Source organism: Bubalus bubalis, chromosome 10, assembly GCF_019923935.1.
Source record: "Bubalus bubalis isolate 160015118507 breed Murrah chromosome 10, NDDB_SH_1, whole genome shotgun sequence".
In the NCBI taxonomy this organism is placed as follows: domain Eukaryota; kingdom Metazoa; phylum Chordata; class Mammalia; order Artiodactyla; family Bovidae; genus Bubalus; species Bubalus bubalis.
In genome coordinates, this window is record NC_059166.1 from 37,697,383 (window position 1) to 37,725,336 (window position 27,954).

Below are 27,954 nucleotides of genomic sequence, written 5' to 3' on the forward strand. Positions count from 1 at the left end.
TTTAGCAGCTACTTCTCAAAACATTTCAGTACCACATAATATACAGAAGCTCCACAGCTTGGAGAGCCATGGCAGGAGTGCCAGAATTTCAGAAATTGGAGAAATCTTCCAACATGTGTGTGTGCGTGCTCAGTTGTGTTCAGCAGTTTGCGACCCCAGGAACTGCAGCCCGCCAGGCTCCTCTGTCCTTGGAATTCTCCAGGCAAGAATATTGGAGTGGCTTGCCATTCCCTTCTCCAGGGGAATCTTCCTGACCTAGGATTTGAACCTGTCTCCTGAGTCTCCTGCACTGGTGGGCAAATTCCCTACCATTGTGCTACCTGGGAAACCCAATCTTGTTACAAGAAATCTTGAACTTATTTATCCTTTTATAACTGTTGCTAAGGTTAGGTGTGTATATGTGTTTCCTGTGTATATTTACCAGATTTTAAAGATAATAAGAGCGAAAGGGGGAGATTAGAAAGAAATAGGAAGGTGAGAGCTGGGAAGGAGGGTTGATTCACAGGGGATAAAAAGGGTTAGGTAGAGTTGTGAAGGGAAGGGTGGAGAAAGGTTTGGCTGTCTCTGTATTGGAAGTTTTTAAGTTTACTACTCATTAGCATTATCTCATTTTTAACCTTTGAAAATGTTCTTTCATACATTTTCTGAACTATTTAACAGAGAAAGGAATGAATATGACTGAAGGAACACATATTAAGGATCTGCCTAATCAGTGTGGTTTAGTACATCATAGACACAGTCTCATTTGGTCCTGACAGCGTACCCTAAGGGCTTTAGGCATTTCAAGACAAAGAAACCAAGACAGAGAAAGGTTTAATCATTTGCCCAAGCTAGAGAGTTGAAGAGATGGGTGATAGTGGGTAGGGGAAACTGGCATCCTAAAAAATCCTGATGAGAAAAGTACAGCAGGTTGTAAAATTTGCCTGCCTTTAAGGTGGGGTAGGTGGTAATTAATTCACACTTTTAATAGTAGGTTGCACAGATTTTCTGTATAATAGAGGTGAAAACTAAAATTCAGGTGGTCAAAGAGCTAGTTGGGTTCATGCTTTTGCTTTCTAAGATGTAGTAGGGGAAGGAGATAAAACTGTAGTACAGTGTTTGGCCCAGTTTCTAGATCTTAATGTGTAGCAGGTAAACTTCCTGAGGTGACTAGTGTCCCAAGAAGGAAAAATGTTGTGCTCATTTCATCTGAAATCTTCGTACAATTCTGTGTTTTAGAAACACGTTAGATGCTGTTCTTGAAGATAAAATACATTTTATTTTCAAATGTAAGATAGCTACCTAGAACAAACACAAAGCCCTTACTCAGGAATTAAGAGAAATTTTATTCCTGCATAATGTGGATAAAAAAGTTCAGACAATGAAACAGACAGAGCTTTCCTGGTGGCTCAGATGGTAAAGAATCTGCCTGCAATATGGGAGGCCTGGGTTTGATCACTGGGCTGGGAGGATCCCCTGCAGGAGGGCATGGCAACCCATGCCAGTATTCTTGCCTGGAGAATCCCCATGGACAGAGGAGCCTGATGGGCACAGTCTATGGGTTCGCAAAGAGTTGGACGTGACAGAGCGACTAAGCACACACACACACAAAGTTGTTGGACTAGAATCCTGTGAAGTTGCAAGTTCAGTTCTTTTGTGTTGGAGCTTGGGGGACAAATGTAATTTTTAAAAATGTGTGCCTCATTCTGACTTTTAGAAACAAACTTAGTGGAAGACATTATCTTAAGTAATAGAATGGGGGGAAGGAATAGTTAGGGATATCGGGATCGACATGTACACTCTACTGTATTTAAAATGGATAACCAGCAAAGTTCTACTGTATAGTTCATGGAACTCTGCTCAGTGTTATATGGCACCATGTAAGGAAGGGGATTTTGGAGAGAATGGATACATGTATATGTATGTCTGAGTCTCTTCACTGTTCACCTGAAACTATCACAACATTGTTAATTGACTATGTATCAATACAAAATAAAAAGTTAAAAAAAAAGAAATAATAGAAGTTAGATAGATGTTTGAAGAAAATAATAACAGACTGCAACAAAAGTGAGGGCACATCCATCAACCTTACCAAAATCATGGGATCTCTGGAGGGAAGTGTCAGTATTGAAAACATTGTTTTGTTTTTAAGAACATTGTTTAAAGTTATTTCAGATTTACTGTTTTTCTCCCTTCTTGTCTTTGGAAAAACAGTAGTGCTATAACTTTTGAAATTTTTCATCTTTTTGCTTGCTTTCTTCCCCCTTCTTCTTCTTCTTCTTCTTTTTTTTGCTTTAGTTGAGTTCACTAAGACTTTACCTGTGCAGAATTCCTCTGTTAAGTGCTAGGAGGAAAAAGAGGTTTCTGATCTTGAAAAGACTGCATGAGAGCTGGAGGGGTGCTCTGATCGATATGGTACATTTGGTACGTAAGAGAGCATTATGGAAGTGCTGCAGACATGTGAGTAGAAAGCACAAATAGGCTGTTGCCAGATGTCATAAATTTTCCACTCCGTGCTGAAGGCTCCTGACATTATTCTAGAGTTTTGAATGAACAAGATAAAGTTTGATTTTAATGTGTGTGTGGAGTTTTTCAATCAGATAAAGTGGATTCGGTAAATGGCAAGGGCTATGAAGGCAATAACAAAGAATGGCATGTTAGAAGGAATCTTGGAAGGAACTACTTTATTAACAGACCAGGGAATGCTTCACTGATAGGTGGTATTTGAGCTGAGACCTGAACGATAAAAATAAGCCAGCTGAGGAGAGATTATTCCAGGCAGAGGAAAACCTGGTGTAAAAACACTGATAACAGACGTAAACTTGGATTTTTAAAAAGCAGAAGTCCACTGTAGCTGGAGCATGCTGAGGATGAGAAGGTAAGAGATAATGTGAGAGAGGAAGGCAGGGGTCAGGTTGTACTGAAGCTGATAGGTTAGAGTGAAGAGTTTGGGTTTAATTCTCACTACAGTGTGGAGATGAGAAAAGATGAATTGTTTTGGGAAAATCTGGCTGCCTGTAGAAAACTGTTGTAGGACTGCTAATGTAGAATTCATGAAGCCTGTTAGGAGTCTATTCTAGTTGTGCTCCTGAGAAATGATGGGAGCTGGATGAACCAGCTAAGGCGAAGAAATGTTGGATGGATTGAGGAGACAGTTTGGAGGCAATACAGATTGTTAGTGATGTACAAGAGGAAAGTGAGGGAAAGATCGACCTGCTTTCTAGGTTCTTAGTTTTAGTAACTTGCTATATTATGTTGCCACCTAATCAGATGAAGCAAAATGGGATGAGGAGAAGAAGCTTGATGAAAGGAAATGAGAAGCTGAAAAAAATTGTGAAAAGCAAGACATTGCCTTCAGTTTAGTAATGGCAACATAAATGCTTAGGGATATTAATCTTAAACAACAAAGAAAAAAAAAATCATCCTTGATGGATTGGGAGCCAAATTGTGATTTCGGTTGTCACTGTTCTCTTTCTTGTGGTCCTGATTATGGCTTCTGAAGCTGGCTGGGCACGAAACTGTATTAGTGTTCAGCGTTTTTAGTTTTTTCACATCAACGGTTTCTGGCATGTTTTTTGTTTCTACTGGGAAAACCTCACTCACTGCCAAGAACTAACTGTTTTGCACAGTGTGTTGGTGCTTTGGTAGCTTTTGATAACTCTTCAAAATGGTCTTCAGAACACACAAACATGCTTTTCTTATTAAGATAGAACATTACTTAGACTTTGGACTTGGGCTAGAACTATACAGTTGGCTCTTCCTGGGTCTGTTCTTCTCAGCCTCTGTAATCACATGAGCCAGTTCTTTCCAATAAACCTTTTTGTGTGTGTGCGTGTGTGTGTATCTATTTCTTTCTCTCATGAACCTTGATTAACACACCCTTTATATTTATACTGGTGTAAAAATATTCAATTTTTTCAATTTTTATTCTCCAGACATCCAACATCTCAGTAAAGACTTTTGTTTCGTAAAGAACGTCTATATACCATGCAGCAACTGAATGAGTAGATTCAGTATAAATATGTACGCTGATAAGGTTCTCATTATAAGCATGGAGTTGAAAAGAATTATGCATGTTAAAATATAGTGATTCTTCACATGTACTCCAGGGACTGCTGTGGGTCCCCAAGACCATGTCAGAGCATCTGTGAGGTCAAAACTACTGTCATAATGACCCTGTTTTTCTTCTCATTTTCTCATGAGTGTATGGTATAATTTCTCAGAGGCGACATGATATTTGATACTACAACAGATTGAATGAAGAAGATATCTTCTGTTAAGTCATACATTAAAGAGATTTGCAAAAATATGCCTCCTTTTATACCATTTTTTACCAAAATGTAATTTTTCATAAAAATATTTTATTTGGGTTAATATATAATGGATTTATTATTGTTAATATTAACTGAATTAACAATTTTTTTTTGAAATTTCTTAGTTTGAATTTCTACTATGGTCAATATTGATAGAATTCACAGGAACAAAGGCTCTTTGATATTCTCAATATTTTTAAGAATGGAAAAGAGATCCTAAGACTAACATGTTTGAGAACCATTGCTCTAATAGAAGGTTTTATATATATAGTCGAGTGACTCTGATCAAAATGTTAAGTGTGTACTTCCAAACATTATATATTCTTTTCATCAAATGATTCTGTTTGGAAGCAATATAAATCAGTTCCAGTTGTTTGCTTTATTTTTGTTGTTGTTCTGAGGTTTTCTGATAATTTATCTCACATATAAGTAGAGTTGGTACACTCTCAACAGTTATATTTTAAGAGCTAGTCTCTTTGTCTCCTCATTCATTCAGTCATTCAACTAACCAACCAACTAGTATTCACTGAATTTCTATATGCTAGGTCCTTGCCAGATGTTGTGTCAGTTCATTGCTGAGCAGTGCTAAACTGTCCTTTATTATCTGTTCTGTAAGAGCGCAGCTTGACTCTTTAAGCATTTCTCCTTTGAAACTAGCACAGTGTTATCTTTGTCAGTAGAGGGCCCCAAGGGGGCATTTCAGTGGAAAGGAGCTTTTAACTCTTGCTTGAGCTGTGTTTCTATTTTAGTTTCTTCTTGATGGTCCCACAGGGCTAAAAGTTTCCCAGTGCTTGCAGTGTCTCAGAGATCTTGCAGCCCCAGTGCTGGCCTGGTGACCACCTTTCTGTGGCTGTCCCCAGCATTTACACAGCTCACCCCAAACCTGCAAGTGTTTCCTGCTTGGCGGCAGGTGTGGAACAGCTCTAGCCTGAGTGACTCAGCCAAGTCTTCACCACCCAGGGGGCTGCAACCACATCTTCTAAGCGAGTCTGATTTTCAGCAGTCTCTCTCCCTGTTCCACATTTTTGTTCCTTGGTTATTGCGGTTATCCTTTAGGGTTCTCTTTATACCTTTAAAATCTCTATACTCTTGGATGAAATGATTGGATGGCATCGTCGACTCAATGGACATGAGTTTGAGCAAACTCCAGAAGATAGTAAAGGACAAGGAAACCTGGTATACTGCAATTCATGGGGTCGCAAAGAGACGGATATGACTGAGCAACTGATCAACAACATCACCCTCTTATAGTTAATAATTCTTTATATTGTACTTTGCTGTTACATTTTTTTGCATGGCTTTTCTCTTTTGATTGGACTCTTGAATGAATCATGTACTTCCTAAGAGAATATTATTACTCTTTTGCAAGATATACATGTTCCTATGTAAATTATTTAAGATTTGTGTAAAGGCAGTGTATAATTAAGAGATAGAACACGAAAGGCTGAAACTGTATATCAAAGGCAGGGAAAGGTCAGGGTGGGCTGGGACTGAAGAAGAATAGTGTAATAATTGCCTAGGGGCTAAGATGAGGGGAGGCTTTCTTATAAGAGATTGAACCCATTCTGGAGAAGGAAACTGGCGTGATATGTGGGGAGAACAGTGAGTGCTCTGTCAGGTTGGTGAAGCTGGTTTGTGAAGAGAAGTAGTGAAAGGTAATGTAGATGTAGTACTTTGGGTAAGATCATGGAACGTGGTTAGTACTAAGCAGAGAAGTGGAAATTTCTCTCTGCTTACTTTACAGGGAAAATACAATGGATTTTGAATAAGATGTGACAATGAAAATATTGTTAGTGTTCAGAAAGAGATATATATATATATATATATATATATATAAAGGAAGGAAGTTTAGGATGAAGTGTAGAAATCTATTTATCATTCATTATTTTCTTAGCAGTTAATCCTATTTTCTCTGTTACTATGTTTTTTTCCTAGAAGTATAGCATAAAGATAAAATTTTCATTAATACAGAAAATTCGCAGGACATTGTTTATCTAGATTTTGGACTGTGGTGTTTATTAATATGGAATTTGTTTTCTTTGGCTTTCTAAGTGAAAGCTGCTAAGTACTTGCAGCCTCTCTTTTTAATGAATTGAAGTAAATAAGAAGGTCCTAGTTTTTGTATTGTTTTTTTTTGAAAGCCAAGAAGCTGTTAATCTGTGGGATACAAATAGGATTAATTTTTAAAAGGCAAAAAAAGAAAACAAAACAAATTCTGTGTTTATTTCCTAAGTATCATTATCCATTTGATGGTCCTCATGTAAGATGGCATTCATGTAGTCTTTCTTGCTTTAAAGTACAAATCGATTGCATGCCTACCGTAGAACATTCAGTGAATATGTGTGAACGAAAATAAAACAGAAGACAAAGTACAGCACCCCCCTGCCCCGATAATACAGTTGACATTTTGTATGCATTTTTGTTTTCTTTCAATTGTATCTACATGTTTATGTGTTCATATATGAATACACCCACTCACTTATACCAATGTTTTTATTTAATATAAATATATATTTTCATAAGTGAGTATATTTTATAACCTGTTTATTTTACCTAACATATTGTATTTTCCATTGAATGTTTTTAATAATATAATTTTTAATGACTGCATAAGTGTTCATCAAACTTTCATCATAATTTTACAAATTGCCTATTACTGGAATTTTAAATACTTTTTTTCCCCTTATTTTAATGAGGAAAATGAGAATTTTTTTTTAAGCCTTTATCTTTGTACATACACATGATTATCTAGTGTGCCTTCCTAGATTTGGAATTGCCAGAGCAGAAGGCATATAACTTTTGAAAGATTTTTGATTCTCATTGGCAACTTGCTTTCCAGAAAGCTTTTACTTTTTAGAAGTTTTAATTATAAGCATTTATGTTTTCTTTCTCTGTCTTAAATGATATATTTGAGAACTCTGTTGCTCAAGAGACTGTAAGGCCACACTAAAGAAGTCACGTTTATTAAAATTAGTACATTATATCTATGTGCACACAGATGTTTCATTATTAAGCCTTGAGATAGCTAAATTACAGCTGAATAGAACTAAACTCATTAGAAATCTGAGGGATTAGTTAGCTGATAACTAAACAATAGTAAATACACTTAAATTATAACGTGAAGAATGAGGAAGTGCAGACTTTGTTGATTCTATGTCTTGGTAGCCAGTTATTCTGGGAGACTGTGGAAGTAATTTTTAGAAGTTGATAAGAACAGCATAGTGTTCTCTGTGTTTGGGATGATGGAAGGGAATCTTGGGTTAAACAGGCAGCTACCTCCATGGTGCCTACAGGGCAAATTGCCACTAATATGAAGTCAGATGGCAGAAGGATTTAGATGGCTTTTTGATGCTACTGCTTGTTTCTTCCTTTTTGGAACTGTGAAATAAATGCATGATACTCCATAGCACTCCGAAAATGTAGCAATAGTCAGGCTACAGTGAAAGAAGTTCATTTAGCAGAAACATTTTATAAAAATGAAATATCAACACTTCTAAAACTTTATTTAGCCTGCATTGAATGTCCTTGAAATGCTGAAACAATTTGGCAAGGTTTTATTTTGTGACTTCTAATGATCAAATTGGAATTCCTACAAATTAATATACTTTGCTTATCCCATTTTCTTAATAAGAAAATTATTGTAGCTTAAAAGTGCAACTGGCTGAAAATGGCTAAATGGTCTTAATGGTAAATATCATACTATATAAATAAAATGTGAGACAAAACATTTTATTTCAAAGTTTATTTCATAATGGAAGAAAATAATTATTTGAAAGCCTATAAGTCATTTAGAGAGCACTATTTGAAAATTGACAGAAGTCATAATTGATGCAGAGTTGTAAAAATAATTTAAATCCACTAATGCCATAATGTGTCACTGAAAAAATACTGATAGCCATGGAGAAATAGGTCACTACGTTTGTGAAGAAGCTGAGGCCCAGTAACACTGAGTCACTTATCTAAGATCTCAGATCTGGTCCTTCTTAAAAGCCATAATTGATCTGTTCTGCTGTGGTGAATTTGAAAGACATCTTTGTAGTTCAGCCATGGACTGTAGAATGTGAGTATAACCAAGAACAGAAGCATCCTGCATCTATAAATTGGTTTGGGATCCAGAATATCTTATTTGAAAGAAAAGGACATAATTTCTTCAAAACATACAAGGATAGTTTATTCTATGAATGTGCAATCTGTGAAAATCGGGAGCGGGGGGTTACAAGAAAAGAGAACTGAGAAAAATAAAGGGAAAGTAATGTCAATGATGATCACTATAGTAAGCTTATTCTGTCTTTGGCTTAAATAACTAACAGTGTTATCACTTGAAATCTTCACAAAAGTTCTGAACCATATAATACCCATTGACCAGGAATTGGTCAGACTTGAAATCTTGAAATTCTGGTTTCTTAAAATAGTTGAAGCCCTCCTATGTGCTATGATTTGAACTTGTACATTGAGGGTTAACTGAACTGGGTTGACGGGTAGTCAATGAGTGGTTAGTGTGCCACGGAAACAGTTACTATGATTTAAGGAGGAGACACAGAGGGTTGATTAATTCCTCAGGTTTGTCAAGAAGAGAGGTCAAAGTGTAACCCTTGTGGGTTCTGTAACACTACATATAATACATTTTGTGGGGGGGGAGTGTTAAAATTACACCCTAGGGAAAAATATTTTACAATAAAATTTGTGTTCTACCTTAAGTGTGATAAATGGGTATCATTACTTGAAATGTAAATATTTACATTTTTGTAATATATGACTTTGTTAACATCCACAGGGACATGAGAAAAACTGGTAGTTGTTTTTTTTTAAAGCTCCTTGGACTAATATCAGCAGTTAATGTTCAAATCCCATTTTTACACTTAGCTCTGTATGACTTTGCTTGCCACACAAAGAGTGTGTGTTTGAGGGTGGAAATATGAGGAACTGGGAGGTTGAGATTCTTTATCTTCTTTTCCTCCTCCTGTTAGATTTCCAAATGAATATTTATTAAGCCAAAGGTAGTGGAGTAAATTAGTGATTTCAAACCAGGTATCTGGAAGCTCTATAAGACCATAGAGACTATTGCAGATTCAAGGACAATATAAGTGGTGATTAGCTGTCAACTTAGCGGAAGAGGCTCCAAGTAGGTGAATCTGCTTTGTGTCAGATTCTCAGTTCTAGAAATTTTGGCATTTTACACTTCAGTCCTCACACTTACATTGCAAAGTATCCTTTATTCCTTGAGCAAGTCCAGAATTCTTAGTACGCTGCAAAAGGTCACACAACTTGCTTACATGATGATCTTGGAATCTGAGATCAGAAATTGATTCTGATCTGTACTCGTAGCCTCTCTCTGAGTTAAAATTATGAATGGGGAAAGAATAATACACTCCCTCTGTAAATCAGGCCAATAATACATTTCTTTGATTGTTTGCTAAAAGACCTTTGTTTAGCAAGAGTAGAGATAATTTAGGGTGGGAATCTGGATTGAACCCAGCTCTGCATGATCTGTTTGACTTTAAGTTACAAATTGTGCCTCAGTTTCCTAATCTGTAAAATAGGAATAATAACAGATTGTTGTGGAGAGTATATTAATTTGTACATGTTGTGTACTTTGAACAATGTCTGTTACCCACTATGAATTCAGTTCATCTATTCACTTGTTTGATGTCTTTCTATATCTCTGTTCTGGAAGACATAGTCTTTTTAAATTAAATTTAATACTCAGAATAGGTTGGTATCATTTTTAGCTTTATTTCTGTTATTATATTTTCCCTTTTGCTTATATATCTATTTGGTCTTATTTTACGTGGTATCATTTCAGGTTCCTATATGATAGTGGACTCTTCAGATCATGACCCTGGAGAAAAAGCCAGACTCCAGCTGCCTACAATGAAGGAGAACGACACTCATTGTATTGACTTCAGTTACCTGTTATACAGCCAGAAAGGGCTGAATCCTGGCACTTTGAACATACTGGTTAGGGTGAATAAAGGACCTCTTGCCAATCCAATTTGGAATGTGACTGGATTCACGGGTAGAGATTGGCTTCGGGCTGAGCTAGCAGTGAGCACCTTTTGGCCCAATGAATATCAGGTAATCATCTGTTCTTTTCTAGTTCATGATTTGATGTCCTTGGATCTCACTGTGTATATAATACTTAGAGGTAAATACTAGCCCCATAGGGATGAGAGGTGATTTCTTTAGTCCTCCTCCACCACTGTTCTGGAGAAAATGTTTAAGTACATTGGCACAAAATCTTCAAAGTACAGAAGATATTTCAACATATGGAAAAAGGTAGTTTAGGTACAAAGTTTGTTGGTTGTTTGGTGAAGAGCTGCTTACTGACAGACATATTTCTGTATCTCTGTTCTGGAAGAAATAGTCCTATTGAGTTGAGCATAATGTTTAGACTGGATTGGTTTAATAACTTCCTGAAAATAATATTCAAAAAATAAACATAAAATAGGGCTTCATGAAATATGTTATCTAAGGAGAGGCATCTTCAATAATTTTAAAATATTTTGTCAGTTACATAAAGTTAAAAAAAAAGCAAACAAAACCTCACCTAGAATTTGAGTTCTGGCTTCAAGGTAAAACTAAAGGATTTCAGTAAGAGTTTAGAGTCTTCATTCTAGTGACTAAGTGACTGCTTCATTCTATCCCATTGCCACCTGACTGTCTAATTATTCATTATGACTCGAAAGTCTCTCTGTACATGACCTATCAGGGCTTTTCCAGCCCAACCATTAAAAAAAAACAACCAACAAAAAATGTGGTCCATATGTTGGACCAACTAAACATGGCCTTTGGATTCCACTCCCCACAAATGCTTGATGAAATTATGAGTAAACAATGAATAGTGTCAGTACCTACATTGTGAGTTGTGTGACTGGGTTTATATGGTTTAACCAAAAAAGTCCATTTACCAGTTTGGAAAGTTGTTAAGTAATCTTCATGTGAGGTTCAGTACCTGGTAACAGAAAGTTACCTCTCCTGAAAATTCACTTCTGTGCTAGATCTTGGAATTTAAACTTTTAAAAGATTTGCCTATTTGTATCTTATTATAGAGCTTAACAGAGATGGGTTATGTAAAAGTATATTTTTATTATCATCGGTGAATAATTTATAAGGTAATAACAGTTTTATTTCTGCTTTTAAAAAAAGCATGTTAAGCTTTTCTTTATTCCTGGGAAGAGGGGCGAGGGAATCAATCCATTGTTTTAATTGCTTTGTTTTTGAATTGATTTTTTGTTTGTTTTATTAAAAGTCTCTTACTTCATAGTTATAGTTGTAAAGGTAAGGTTCTCCGTTTAGGGTTATGTGTCTATGAAGATTTCAGTGGATTCTTATTAGGTGCTAGCTGATTCCATTATTCCTGAGCAGAAGGATGTTTCTCAGCAATCCTGGAGAGCCATCTGCTTCTTCAGGGCGCACAGCTCTGGGAGGGCTGCGTATGTGGTAGGTGAGTGGATGGAGCTGTGTAAAACTAATGCTAAGAGCACTGAAGCAAGATTAATGGGCTCATCTCTGACAACAGTGGGCTGATGGCTGTCATTGCTGGATCAACCTCACAGCACATTGTCTTTATACTAATTTCTTTATAATCTGTGACTGGAGCTTAACACAACACTGAAAAGAAAAAGCTCTGATTTAGCAAAATAAAGCTGCCAATGAATTCAGCCTCCTTAAAATAAGTTAAAGCTCAGATAACAAATCTAGCAGAAATATTAAAAATTTGGATTCTAGAGTCCAGTTGCTTATATTCAACCCTGATTTTTGTTTGCTACCTGCATAGACAGTTCAAAAGAATGAAATTGTTAGTTATATCTTTGGAAATAAAAACCCATAGAGGTAGATTTTGGTAAATTCAACAAATAATGTATCTGTGGTATCATACTGCTGATCTTTTGTAACTTAGAAATAGCATACATTATGCTTTCTCCTATTTTTTGGTAAGATCTATCTTTGAATCATTGATATAACATTTTCTTTCTCTCTCTCTTTTTTTTTTTACCAACTTGTAATTTGTATTTTATTTTGTTATTTTTAATTGAAATATAGTTGATTTACAATGTTATGTTAATTTCTGCAGTACAGCAAAATGATTCAGTTATACATATATATTTATCTTTTTAATATTCATGTCCATCATGGTTTGTCACACTTTACTGAATATAGTTCCACAGTAGGACCTTGTTGTTTATCCATTCTATTTGTAATAGTTTGCATTTGCTAATTCCAAACTCCCAGTCCATCCCTCCTTCCCTCAGCCCCTCCCCCCATAACATTTCCTTATGGTGCAGATTTCTGTAATGTTACTTTTAATGTTGAGTTATAATACCAAGAACTGGATGAATGTTTCTTTGTTCAGTCTCATTTTTCATGACAGAGCTGCCTAGGTTACTTGTACCTGCGGTACTTTCAATAAAACTGTGCAAAAGGAACCTGTGCAAGTTTCAACCTGGCCAGTGAGATCTTTTTGCGGATCTCTTTGAGAAAATGATTGCTAAATACATAGAACCTGTGGGTAAATGTCTCTTTGTTGCAGACTAAAATTTGAGCAAGAGATGATTTCTTACGTGATTACTTCCACATCCTTTTCCTTAACCTGCAAAACTTAACAATCAATGAGAGAAAATAACAGAGTAGAATATTTTTTATTCATGTGTTTAGTGCTCAATAAATTACTTGATTGATGTTTTCATCAATTTTTGTCATTCAGATACTAGTAGTATCTGTATATCAGTTATTAGAAACAACTATATTTATGTAGGATTTTTGCTATTAGGAAATAACATGAAAAACTTTTGACTATTGTTTAATGCAGAAACTTTATGTATTTTTAAAATTAAAATATAGCCATTGCAATGTGCCATTTTACAAGTCTACTCTTTATTCTTAAAAAAATACCATTTATTTTTAATTTTTCCAGACTCTAGGTTAAGTAGAATTGTGATATTCTTAGAAATTGATCTCCTTGGTTCCACAATTTTCTCAACTTCTCTTCTCCGGAGATCTTACACTCTCTGGACTTCTTTAACCTTTTTTGTTTGTTTGTTTTAACTTTCTCATTTTTCTAACTGCCTTTTCTTTTGTTTGTCTGGTGAAGATGCCTATCTTTCTTTGCTTGAACCATTCTGTATCTGACCACCCATCTTGTACAACCCCTTCTCACCCAACTTTAATAATAACAACAGAAGCAATCAAAAATAGGATGAGAATACTACTACTTTTAATTATTAATAGTATGGGATAACCTTTGTATAAAAAATCACAATCCTGGAAGTGAAAACAATGGTCCTTACAAGCCAGTCCTCTTTTCCATTTTTCTGTTGAACTAAATATCTGAAAAAGATACAATATATCTTTGGTATGGTTTTCCCTTCCCACAGATTCCATCTTATCAGATGCCTAAAGAGAAGATTGATGTGGTAATTTGATTACTAGTTTTCAACCTCAAGAAACCTCAGATTTGAAAAAAAGTACATGAAATTGTGAAATAAAGGCAAAAGTGATTCTTTGAATAATGAATTTTGGTTACCTGGAAGATTAGGATAAGGGCCCATGGACTCTGGGGCCAGCACTTCCTAGGTGAATCTTGACTCTCCTATTTAGCAGATGTACAGCCTTGGGGCTGTTCTTTAATCTCTTTGACTGTAGTTTCCTCATCTGAAACATGAGGATCACAACAGTACCTGTCTCACTGGGTTTTCTACAGAGTGTTTAGAACACTCTATCGTAGGTGTTTATACTAGTAAACTACTCTTACAGTGGGTGTTTATCATAAATTAGGTTAACATTATGTTGAATAAGTAAAAAATAACGTGAACTCTATTGGATTTAATAACTGCTCAGCATTTTTCTTTAATTGTGAAACATACTATATATTTTTTAAATAGCAGATTTAGGTTCATAGCCAATTTGAGAGGAAGGTATAGAGACATCCTTATGTATCCCTGGTTCCCACACATGCATAGCCTCCCCCATTATCAACTCCTACAAGAGAGGTGTGATTGATGAACCTGTGTTGGTTATGATAGATGAACCTGTATTGACACATCATAGTCACTCAAGGGCCTTCCCCAGTGACGCTAGAAGGAAAGAACCTGCCTGCCAATGCAGGAAGCATAAGAGACTCAGGTTCAATCCCTGGGTTCGGAAGATCTCCTGGAGGAGGGCATGGCAATCTATTCCAGTATTCTTGCCTGGAGAATCCCATGGACAGAGGAGCTACAGTCCATAGGGTCTCAAAGGGTCAGACATGACTGAAGCCACATAGCACAGCACAGCACAATCACTCAAAGTCTGTAGTTAATTTTAGGATTCACTCTTGGTGTTATATATTCTAAGACTTTAGACAAATATATAATGACATGTATTCATCATTATAGAATCAGAGTATTTTCACTGCCCGAAAAGTCCTTTGTGTTACACCTCCTCTCTCCACCCCACTCTCTTTTTTTCTGGTTTTTAATTTATTAAAATGTCTAATTTTTTTACACATTATTAACACATCATGCTAACTTCTGGAGATACACAGGTAAAATCCTTCTTTTCCTGACGCTTACAGTCTAGCTTGGCCCTTTAAAAATGTAAAGATAAATAAATGTAAAGATAAAAATGTTAATCAGAGGTGGGGTCTGCCTTTAAGGAGCCTCGTCCAGATGGGCATGTGAGATATGCATAGATAAAACTTTGAAACAATATATATTTAATAGCAATTATTAAATGACTTAAGAGGGATAGATATAAAATGAGGTGGGGAAAAATGAAAACAAAAGAATTGTTTCCAAAGTAATTTGAGACAGAAACGGAACTAGAATTCTTGCCTCTTGATTTCTCTGTTCATTGATTAGTTTGCTTTCTAGCGTATCTATTTTGGTTAACCAGCACTGTCTATAGTAAAACAGGACGAGCAAATGTGAATTTAATTTCTGACATAAGGGTTGCAGTGATACAATAATACATAAGGAATTATTTCTCACCTGTGTCTTCAGAACAATAGATGTCTTTTTAGCTTAGTGTACTAATTACAGAAAGTATCATATTACATGCATTTTTTTTGCCATGGTTACAAGTTGCTATTTCCTCCTATTTTTATCGACCTTAAGTAAGTACTGTAAATTTTTAAATTGCTCGCTAAACAGAAGCAAAAATAAAGAAAACAAAAAACAACCCAAATATCATGAGGTATTATCTTAGTGTTGAATCTGAACTGAAGAATAGCACACCTCTAAGAATATAATTTTCTCCACTCTGGAAATCTGACCTGTCTTGAATGTGTAAAACTAAATTCTGCTTTGGGATTAAACCCATTAGTTTCTTACTGAACAGTGAGGTTGTTACCAAATGAGGCAGGCAGACATAACTTCCAAAACTATTAGTGGAAACCTAATCTGCTGTTTTCCATTAACTGGGTGCACATCATTAATCACAAAAATGATGCATGATGAAAACTACAGGGGTTTGGCCTGAAATTGGAAAGTGATAATACAGCAGAATGTGCCTTTTTTTTCCTCACCCCCTAATTCACTGAGAAATAAACACTGAACTTTTGCAAGCCATTTTCTTCTTAACATTTTCCACTGGTTTAAAAAAAAAAACAAAAAAACAAAAAAAACCTGTAAGAACTGGACAAGCATGGGGTCTTTTATTTTTGTTTCCATTTTAAAGATTTATGTTAACATGTATTGCACTGATATTTTGGCAGTGGAATGTTTGTTGCACTCCAGAGATACTGCTGCTTTGGATCCAAGAAGACTGGGACTTAAACCAAATGACTGTTTACATAAATAAAAAGTCTCTAAAAGATTACTCTTGAAGGAGAGGGGCTGAAATAAAAGCATGCTCATGAACCATCCATGCAAAGCATGAGGAAAAGAGGATAGCACTCCTGTGCCATAACTCTTGGGATGCTTCCAATTTTTATTGGTCTTTATCCAACCTTGTAGAGCACCATGGAAGAAAGGAGGTTAGCAATATTTTTCTTTCCTAGATGGATTTTCTTTCCTAGTCTGCTTGAGGCACCATAAGAAAATACTACAGACCAAGTGACTTAAACAACAGAAATTTATTTCTCTTATGGTGTGAAGGCCAAAGATCAAAGTGCTGATCTATTTGTTTCCTGGGGAGAGCTCTCTTCTTGGCTTGCAGATGCCTACCTTCTCCCTGTGACCTCACATAATAAAGAGAGAATGCTCTGGTGTCTCGTCCTCTTCTCCTATAGGCACCAGGCCCATCGGATTAGGGTCCCACTCTTCTGAGCTCATGCTAAGTCATTTCAGTCATGTCCTACTCTTGTGACCCTATGGACTATAGCCTGCCAGGCTCCTCTGTCCATGGGATTCTCCAGGCAAGAATAGTAGAGTGGGTTGCCACTCCCTTCTCAAGGGGATCTTCCCCACCCAAGGATCGAACCTCAGATGCCTCCTGCATTGGAGGGCAGGTTCTTTACCACTAGCACTACCTGGGTTCTTAATTACCCCCTAAAGGCACAGTCTCCAAATACAATCACATTGGCAGTTAGGATTTCAGCATATGAATTTGGAGAGGTGTTGTAGGGGACACAATTCAGTCCATAACACTAGGTATATCTTACAGGTGTAACGTCATCATTTACAGCCATTATAAATGACTCTGGCTCATTATTTTATATGACAGTATTGCAGATATTATGAATTTTTCTATTCAGTAGTCATTCTCCTCACTTTCCCCAACTTACTTTGCAGATAGGAGTGGCACAGCACTAGCCAATGAGTTATGATGGAAAGTCAGCTGGGAGACTTCTGGGAAAGATGTTATTCGCTGATTAAAAAGAGATCCATGTTGTTGCATGAAAACATGATGCTTGGCCCTACTGCAATTATTTTGTAACTCAGAGAAAGAAGATAACAAATTGAGGGTAGCAGAAGAAAGTATGGAAGGATCCAGGGTCCTACTCTCAGATAACAACAACAGCAATAAAAATAGTATTATAGCAATTTTTAGTTGAGTATTCTCCCATGCAGTTTAAGACATCCTATTATATCATGTCATATCTTTCTTGAACTTTCAGACAATCCCACCTCTCAACACATTGTTTGTAGATAGCACAAGTGAGATATATGGCAAACTTGAAAGTATTTGTATCTATCTATGAGTGAAGCAGTTAATATTTTTCAGTCCAGTTGCAGAGAGAAGACAAAGCTATATACCTGAAAATGTAAATAGGACTATGATAGAATGAGTCAATGATTGAAAGGAATAGAAAGAAAGGAAGGAGGGATAATTTGTTGAGTTTCTACTATGTATAAAACACTGAGCTGGATACTTCCATATGTCACCTTTACCTTGTTTTAATACTTGATCAAGTGTTAAGTGAATGTTTATTATCTTCATGCATGGACTCAGTTGCTGATTATGAAGTGGTCAAAAGTATTCCCCTTTTCCTCTTTAGTAGTTTAATTTTGCTTTAAAAAATTTAGACTTCAGGCATATCACTGACATCTGAAGTTAATCATAACTTACTAGGCTTGTTTAAGTTCTGGTAACAGTATTTGCCTAACATGGGCATTCTGGCTCATTTTTACAGTAGCACCATACCTTCTGTTTGATGGGCTGTTAACAAAACAGCTTTATGCTGCTCATTTTTACTCTTAGTGACTCCCTGTTTGTTTCACTGAAAGTACTCCCAATAGATTTGACAAAACTTCCACATTATTATTGTCATTGTTTTTCTTTAAAATTATCATCCTGCCAGGGTGACTTCTCTCTGGTTGTGTCAGTGATTTGCCTTTATTATAAAACACCTGCTTTACTTTCCCTTTGGACTCTGTTTGCTTTGATTCATTGATGAAAGTTACAGTGTGTAAACAAATTAAGAAAAGAGTCCTAGTAACACAATTACTATTGCAAGTATATGACAGAAGTCTCTTGTTATTCTACTATATTATACTTGTTTTCATTTAGTATAACAGGAACTGCCAAGTATCTCTTCACTAATTTTTTGAGAAATATCTCCATGAATTAATGCACTTCCCATTTAAGATTGGAAAAATAATGAGCAGTAAGCAGAATTAGGCAGTATTGTTCAGTTGATGACTTTTCTTCAGAGTTTATTTCATCCAAGGGGACTGAGGAAGACAGATGTTCCAAAGAGTGGAATAGATGCCCATATTTCTCTTGCTCACTCACTTGTGTTCAGGTCAGCTTGTTGATTCCAGATTAATGCAGTTCTGATTCCTTGTTTTCCATGCCTCTTTATTCATCCACTCCAATATTCTTGCCTGGAGAATCCCATGGACAGAGGAGCCTGGTGGGCTGCTGTTGATAGGGTCACAAAGAATTGGCAACTGAGTACCCACAAATGGGCTGATCTTCATTTACCAAGATGAACAAAAGTATATATCCTACTGGGGCAGATTGATTATATTCTTTGCAGCCAAAGATGGAGAAGCTCTATACAGTCAGCAAAAACAAGACCTGGAGCTGACTATGGCTCAGATCATGAACTCCGTATTGCCAAATTCAGACTTAAATTGAAGAAAGTAGGAAAAACCACTAGATCATTCAGGTATGACCTAATTCAAATCTTTTACGATTATACAGTGGAAGTGAGAAATTGATTCAAGGGATTAGGTCTGATAGAATGCCTGAAGAACTAAGAACAGAGGTTCGTGACATTGTGTAGGAAGCAGTGATCAAGATCATCCCCAAGAAAAAGAAATGCAGAAAGGCAAAATGGTTGTCTGAGGAGGCCTTACAAATAGCTGAGAAAAGAAGGGAAGTGAAAGGCAAAGGAGAAAAGGAAAGATACACCCATTTGAATGCAGAGTTCCAAAGAATGGCAAGGAGAGATAAGAAAGCCTTCCTCACTGATCAATGCAAAGAAATAGAGGAAAACAGTAGAATGGGAAAGACTAGAGATCTCTTCCAGAAAATTAGAGATACCAAGGGAACATTTCATGCAAATATGGGCACAATAAAGGACAGAAATGGTATGGACCCAACAGAAGCAGAAGATATTAAGAAGAGATGGCAAGAATACACAGAAGAACTGTACAAAAAAGATCTTACGACCCAGATAATCACGATGGTGATCACTCACCTAGAGCCAGACATCCTGGAATGTGAAGTCAAGTGGTCTTAGGAAGCATCACTACGAACAAAGCTAGTGGAGGTGACGGAATTCCAGTTGAGCTATTTCGAATCCTAAAAGATGATGCTGTGAAAGTGCTGCACTCAATATGCCAGCAAATTTGGAAAGCTCAGCAGTGGCCACAGGACTGGAAAAGGTCAATTTTCATTCCAGTCCCAAAGAAAGGCAATGCCAAAGAATGCTCAAAGTACCACACAATTGCACTCATCTCAGAGGCAGCAGCAGCTGCACGGGCTGGTAAAGTAATGCTCAAAATTCTCCAAGCCAGGCTTCAGCAATATGTGAACCGTGAACTTCCAGATGTTCAAGTTGGTTTTAGAAAAGGCAGAGGAGCCAGAGATCAAATTTCCAACATCCACTGGATCATCAAAAAAACAAGAGAGTTCCAGAAAAACATCTATTTCTGCATTATTGATTATACTAAAGCCTTGACTCTGTGGATCACATCAAACTGTGGAAAATTTTTGAAGAGATGGGAATACCAGACCACCTGACCTGCCTCTTGAGAAATCTGTATGCAGGTCAGGAAGCAACAGTTAGAACTGGACATGGAACAACAGACTCGTTCTAAATAGGAAAAGGAGAAAGTCAAGGCTATATATTGTCACCCTGCTTATTTAACTTATATGCAGTGTTCTCAGTATCATGAGAAACACTGGGCTGGATGAAGCACAAGCTAGAATGAACGTTGCCAGGAGAAATATCAATAACCTCAGATATGCAGATGACACCACCCTTATGGCAGAAAGCGAAGAAGAACTAAAGAGCCTCTTGATGAAAGTGAAAGAGGGGAGTGAAAGAGTAGGCTTAAAACTCAACATTCAGAAAACTAAGATCATGATATCTGGTCCCATCACTTTCTGGCAAACAGATGGGGAAACAGTGGAAACAGTGACAGATTTTATTTTGGGGGGCTCCAAAATCACTGCAGATGGTGACTGCAGCCATGAAATTAAAAGATGCTTGCTCCTTGGAAGAAAAGTTATGCCCATCTAAACAGCATATTAAAAAGGAGAGATGTTACTTTGCCAACAAAGGTCTGTCTAGTCAAAGCTATGGTTTTTCCAGTAGTCATGTATGGATGTGAGAGTTGGACTATAAAGAAAACTGAGCACTCAAGATTTGATGCTTTTGAACTGTGGTGTTGGAGAAGACTCTTGAGAGTCCCTTGGGCTGCAAGGAGATCCAACCAGTCCATCCTAAAGGAGATCAGTCCTGAGTATTCATTGGAAGGACTGATGCTGAAGCTGAAACTCCAGTAGTTTGGCCACCTTATGCAAAGAACTGACTCATTAGAAAAGATCCTGATTCTGGGGATGATTGAAGGTGGGAGGAGAAGGGGACGACAGAGGATGAGATTGTTGGATGGCATCACCAACTCACTGGACATGAGTTTGAGTAAACTCCGGGAATTGGTGATGGACAGGGAGGTCCGGCGTGCTGCAGTGCATGGGGTTGAAAAGAGTCGGACACAACTGAGCGACTGAACTGAACTGGGACAGAATCCCTAGGCAAACACAAAAATACAAGATGCAAGAATCATTTCCTTCTAATCCATTTAGTCTGACAATGCTATACCATTTATAATTACAATATCATATCAGTAAGAAAATTATAGATAACAGGTTAAAATCAGTTCCTCCTCAGTTATATTGTCTGCTTACTTTGATGGTTAATTAGAATTGGTGGTTGTTTCCATAGGCTTTTGAGTTTCTGTACAACTTTAATTTCTGTGCCTCCTCTGTCCATTTTCTTGTCAAAGACTGATTTTTCTTTATTTTAGACTGCATGTGGTATGTAACAAAATATTGCCTCATCAAGGGAAAAACAAAACTAAATTGGGTGACAGTATGTTTTTATCTAAAATTTAATTTTTTTGGTGTGGTGATTTCAGTTTCCATTCTTAGAATATAATGGAAAAAGGAAGGGTTGTAATTATGTCTTTTAGTATAAGCTTTTCAATTGAATGAATGTAGTTGGTAGAAAATACAAAGGAAATGTCAGACATATTTGTAGTTTCTATCTATTTTACTATTCCTTTTGATAATGTATAGAATAATTATTCTGTTGTTAGTAATACAAGTGGGAAATTAAAGGAAAATAAACTTTGGACTTTGTAAATTAAAACATCCACTTATGTAATCTCATAGACAATTTGTGGTTCATTTTAGCTGTCTTGATTTTCAAAAGGAATTTTTAAAGCTGTCATTATAAAACTAGCTACTACATGTTATTTCTGCATTTAGTTATATAAATAACCATTGCACACACCACTGGAATTCCCTGATGAGATTTAGATTCCTAATATTCTTTGAATGATCTTTTAAAAAATCATTCTTTTCAGGTTTCTCAAAGCAGTAAATCAATTCTCATTTTATGTTTGAAAATAAGATGTATAGTCATAAATTTATACCAGGTAATGATTCAATAAAGTAATAAAGAGCTGAAAATTCAATCAAAGATTGGTTCAAACTTAAACATTTTTAGATCCTGGAGTTTTGCAACAACAGCACAAATATAATACTTGGAAATAGATATAGCGATTCTCTGGGTTAATATTTATTAAGACACTTCTGGTTTGGCTGTGAGCTTCAACTAGTTAAACATATGAAGAGGTGAATCCAGTTTAGGTCCATTTAGGTCCATGGAGTGCATTTCTCCCCTGTTTTGTTTTGGTTGCTGTTCATTTTCTTTTATGTTTTTCTCTCTTGTTATCTACCGCCTTGTTTTGGGGAGGGGAGAGGTTGTAAGCAAAACATTAAACACTTAAACAAGTAACTATTTTTTGAGTATGTCTATTATGTTAAATATTGTGACATGATGCATGAGAATTAGAAGGAGATGGTCTTTCTCTCTCTTTTTTTTTTTTTTATCTTGGTAGAGAATAAAGGTGAGGACATTTTATATATTGGGTAAAGTTTTAAAGTAGAAGTTTTTCAGTCTTTGTTGAATCCCAGGTCAATTGATCATTAGGTTCTTGTTCACCGAGTGACTACTTTGTGTGATCTTTTGAATTTTAGTCGCTAAGATATGGGGCAATAGCTAGTCTACTAATTATGCATGTTTTATGAGGTAATGAAAGCCTCAAAGTATTCTGTTTAAAGCTCTTATTTACAAATGAAAGACACCAACTAAAACCAGCAGAGACAAAGATGGAATTGGAAAGATTTGGGATTCTCTTACAGCATGTTAGGGAAGTGGCATATCTAACCCTGAAGAAGGTTAAGTGTCCCAGAATAGCAGCAACAACATTGTCTTTCTCTCTGTAGGTCACTGTGAATGACTCATTAATTTATCTCTTCCACAAGTATTTATCAAGCAATCTAATCTCTGCCAAGCACTCTTCTGGCTGCAGGGAATATATAGTTCTGAATAAGTGTCAAGGTTCCTGTTTGCCCAGGAATTCTACTCTAGTGGTCGGAGGGAGGAAAAGAGATGAATAAGTAAATGAGCAAAATGTCAAATGGAGTAAGTGCTACAAAGATAATTACAATACAATAATGTGAGAGCTGGAGTTCTAGAAAACATCTTGGAGCAGGTAGTTCAGGAACAACCATTGGAGAAAGTGAGTTTCACCTGGAGATCTGAATGGCAGAAGGGACCCAGGCTTGCAAAGACCAGGGAAATGCTGCAAAAACAGAGCAAGCAGCAAATAAAGGCCCTAAATTTGGGGAGATTGGCATCGTCGTTGGACAGAGGACAGGTGGTTGTTACTGTTCAGTCACTAAGTTGTATCCGACTCTTTGCCACCCCATGGACTGCAGCAGGCCAGGCTTCCCTGACCTTCGCTGTCTCCCAGAATTTGCTCAAGTTCATGTCCATTGAGTTGATAATGCCATCTAACTGCCTCAACTTCTGTGCAGAAGGTGACACGGATGAGGGGACAGTTGGAGCAGTGGTCAAGGGAGACCTCTTCTAGAATGAGATGCATCTAATTTTAGTTATGTGGAGCTCTGCCATCCAAGAAACAGTTTGAACACTTTTAGAAGATTTTTGTCAAGGGATTCTGTTTACTCATTTTTGGTCTTATCTTGTACATCTACCAGATTTATATTCTTCTTTAGTCTTTTTCACTGCTTGCTCTCTAGTCACAGCCCTGCTTGCATATCATCTTGATAATGGTTCCCTGACTGTTTTCCCTTGCCTTAAATTCTGTTATAAATCAGTTACATTTGGACAGATGCTATTTTGGTGATATTGACCTTCTCAGATTTCGTCAGTGTTTCCTTTAAAGTCAAAATGTTTAGCCTTCATTTGAGGTGCTTCATAATTTAGCCTCAGGCAGTTACTTCAATCTCTCTACTAATTATTTTTTACACACACCTTCTGCTTTAGTCTGAAACATGCTTTAGTTGTTCTTTATTCAATTTGGGCACTTTGTGTGAATTTAAACATTATATATACACATACACACATATATATAATGCTTTTCTATATCTTAATATATATAATAAATACCTATATAGAATATGTATACCTTACATATAATATTATATATATGCTTATTTATAATTATATGTTGTATATATAAATATATGTGTTATATATTATCATGCTAAATAGCTTCAGTCATGTCCAACTCGCTGCAATCCTATGGAATATAGCCCTCCAGGCTCTTCTGTCCATGGGATTCTCCAGGCAAGAATACTGAAGTGGGTTGACATTTTCTTCTCTAGGGGATCTTCCCAACTCAGGGATGAAACCTGCTCTTCCTAACTCAGGGGTCAAACTGGCATCTCTTATGTCTCCTGAGTTGGCAGATGGTTTCTTTACCACTAGCGCCCCCTGGGATGACATTGTATATTATATGTGAACGTGAAAGTCACTCAGTTGTGTCTCACTCTTTGTGACTCCATAGACTGTACAGCCCATGGAATTCTCCAGGCCAGAATACTGTAGTGGGTAACCGTTTCCTTCGCCAGGAGATCTTCCCAGGGATTGAACCCAGGTCTCCCACATTTCAGGTGGATTCTTTAGCAGCTGAGCTACTAGGGAAGCCCAAAATATATATCTTCTAAAATGCCTTTGATTTTTCCTTTCTCTTGTCTAAGTACTGTTTTTGCTTTTAGATCCAACTTTATGCTCACTTCCACCATGAAGGCTGTGCTTTGCCACTTCATTTCTCCTCGTTATCTGTATTGCTTCCATTGCTATTTAGATATATAGCTTGTAATGTTTCAGAGAGTCTTGTATTTTGTGCCCCTTGTGAATTATAGAACCTCTTTGAAAAGGGACTGGGTTTGCCATAAAGACAGTGTAATATTTACATTGTGCTTTGTATTTTGAAGGCAGTTTGACGATTTAAAAAAGTTATCTGCTCAGTAGCATTGAAAGGTCATTAAGAAAAGTAGAACTACTTTTATTTTAGAGATGAGGACTGAGAAAGGATAATTGACTTGTTTAAGGTCATGTTGCTAGCTAGGATTGCGTTGGATTTCCTAGAGGTAAATTCTAGTTCCTTTCTAGTGTGTCAGGGTGTGTCTTTGTTGATAATGATTTTTCAGCCTTGGTCTCAAAGGACAATTTGATTTTCTGATTATATATTAAGTGATGGTATAAGAGTAAGGTTATAATTATTTCACTTCCATATACCATTTCAGGAAGTTTTTTCTTCTTATTATTTGCTAATATTTCTTTAGAAACATTGAATGATTTTATGGTTTGTCTATTAAGAATTGATTGGCTGAAGTAAGCTGAACACTTAAAGGGCCAGTCTAGAACTTTGGTGGACTGGATTTCATTTCTACAAGCAAATGTTTATTTTGTTGTTATTGCATGCTTTGCACTAATCTAGGCTCTGAAATCGGATAAGGCAATGGCACCCCACTCCAGTACTCTTGCCTGGAAAATCCCATGGACAGAGGAGCCTGGTAGGCTGCAGTCCACGGCGTCGCTAAGAGTTGGACACAACTGAGCAACTTCACTTTCACTTTTCACTTTCATGGATTGGAAAAGGAAATGACAACCCACTCCAGTGTTCTTGCCTGGAGAATCCCAGGGACGGGGGAGCCTGGTGAGCTGCTGTCTATGGGGTCGCACAGAGTCGGACACAACTGAAGCGACTTAGTAGCAGCAGCAGCAGGCTCTGAAATAAAACAAGTATGGAAATAATTTCATACCTTTTTTTAGGGAATATAAAGTCCACTCAGGAAACTGGTTATGTGCTGACAAGTTTTGGTGGTAGGTGATGCTTAAATGGAGTTCTGTTGTACATTTATCTCATGATTAAATGGGGTTCTGTTATACATTTTTCTCTGATTTTGCATATATTTGCAAATGCCATAATACTGGAGTGGGCAGCAATTCCCTTCTCCAGAGGATCTTCCTGACCTAGGGATCGAACCTAGGTCTCCTGCACTGCAGGCAGTTTCTTCACCATCTAAGCCACCAGGGAAGCCCAATAAAACAACAGGAAGAAACAAAAGTCTTCTGAGGGAGATAAACCTCAGTATTGGCTCTCGTATGAGCTCCAATAGGGGAGCAATACACAGGCTCTGTGGTCAGAAAAAATGGAGTGGCATCTGGGTATGCATAGCAGGAGTGAAAAGGAGTTTGTTTCCCCAGATGAGGCATAGATAGTGCCCCCAGCAGTCCGAAATGGGAATGATCATATTGTGTGAGGGGACAGCCACATTCATCTGCTGAAGTGGAGGGTTTTGACATGAAGAGGAATGAAAGATGACATTGAGTTGGTTGGACTTTGTTATTTAGAAGTTTCCAAATCCAGGTCATGAGATTTGTTAATCTGATTCCTAAATGTTTGTGAACCGCTCAGAAGAGTTAATCAGTGGAGCAGTGTGATAACAGTGATGATTTTTGAAAGTCATTCTTTTGAAGGCTGAACTCAGCAGATCAAAGGTATACCTCAACTCAGCGTTTGCTGGTAATACCCATATTGCTATTCTTCAAGCTCCATCTGTTCAAACGAGACTCTTAAAGTTGTGACATTCAGTGTTTTTGGATGAAAACCTGTGGGGGGCAAGGGATATTTTTGTTATTTAGTTCCCTTTCTGCTAGGTAGAGATTTATTTATTATGAAAGGTAATCAGGTTTTGCAGACAAACTCACATTTTTTTAAAAAAAAGTCTATTCAGGGATTCTGCCTTTGTCAACAGAATTGCTAAATTTTGTTCATTTAAGCTTATTCTTTCCACTGAGATCGTCGGGGAACTTTCTTTTATTATAAAGGATGAAGGCTGTCCAGGTGATGCTCTTCTCCTCCATCTGCCCATTAAATCCTTAATCTCCTACACCTGGGTGGCTTCTAATCCTTTATTTGCTTTATGTACCAGTGGTTTCAAGTTGGACAAGTTCTGTGTCAAATATGCCAACAAAGTTAAGTTTCCTTGTGCCATAAAAGGGTATGCTATGCCCCAAGATCTCCTGGAAAATAAAGTAGATTGCTGTTCACAAATGGGTCTGCTGGTTTTAATGCAGCCCAGTTAGTAAATGGCATTCACTCACTATACAACCAGGAGTGCCGTATTGATTGGCAACAGGAAGCTCCTTGTTCATGTTGAGAGTTCCTTTTGCTGGGTTGCTTGCCTCTGAGAATTGCCAGTGTGCTGCCTTTGTGCTGCAGTAAAAGGTCCTTTCTGCCTTTCTTTCTTTCTTTTTTTTTTTTTTTTTTTCGCTATTTGCTTCTCTGTTTGGAGCCCACTGATGGACTTGAGTTATAAAGCCCAGAAGTTTTACATGAGTTTGTTTTTGGATGTTGTTTGGTCAGGGTTCTGTTTGGAAGAAAGTCAGGAAAATAATACAGGAGGCAAAGTTATCCACTGCTTCTTAGTTATCACTGTACTACCTTAAATTCAGTGGGCTACCTTGTCAAGAGTTCATGCCCTGAATTGAATTTCAGGCTGGAACCCCACTCTAGTTCAGAGAGAGCTCACATTGCAGAAACAGTCTGCTCAGTTCAGTTACATAAACCTTCCTCACAAATCATCTCTACACCAGTGAGAGTTTGTATCCATCAGCTTACCTTGTGGGATAACTGGGAATCAGGACGGGCACAACCCATGTCCTCTGTTCTTCAAGTAAAACCCTATAGAGAATATAACTAACTTGATAAAAGACAGTGCTTCTTAAGTCAAAACACGGTATATCTCACTTAACTTTAAAAAAAAAGGGGGAAGGAAAAAAAGCATTTTTCCTTGTCCAGTACTTTTGGGTCTCTGTTTAGCTGTCATATAAATGTATGGCATTGGTTTGTAGAAGCAGAGGCTGCAACATTTTATTTTTTCATTTCCTTTGCTAAAAAGACAGAAGATAGGGAGATTATTTAAACCATAATTTGTGCTGACATTGCCTGGAGGAGGTGAACTGGTATCAGCCTATTTGAAAATGGAAAAATTTTCCATAAAAATGATGTTGGTTAACTTTGAGAAGTTTTTTAAAATTATGAATTTTTAATTTGGAGGGAATCACATGCATTAAGAGTGACACTTGGACTTTTTAATTACAACCTGACCACATAAAATTGCTTTAATTCTTAACTGTTATCAAGGTTCTCTCCTTCAGCAATGCAAAGTGGTTAGGACCATG

The 27,954-nt window shown here is 36.9% G+C and overlaps 1 protein-coding gene across 7 annotated transcripts in view; it reads left to right on the plus strand.

Annotated features, from left to right (window-relative positions):
- Positions 1 to 27,954, plus strand: part of PTPRK (protein tyrosine phosphatase receptor type K) — a 623,130-nt gene that overhangs the window by 221,019 nt on the left and 374,157 nt on the right. For all 7 annotated transcript variants that reach the window (XM_045161947.1, XM_045161941.1, XM_045161943.1 and 4 more), the window contains exon 3: positions 10,096 to 10,367. In XM_045161947.1, coding sequence (XP_045017882.1) covers positions 10,096 to 10,367 — 272 coding nt within the window. The remainder of the gene's footprint in view (positions 1 to 10,095; positions 10,368 to 27,954) is intronic.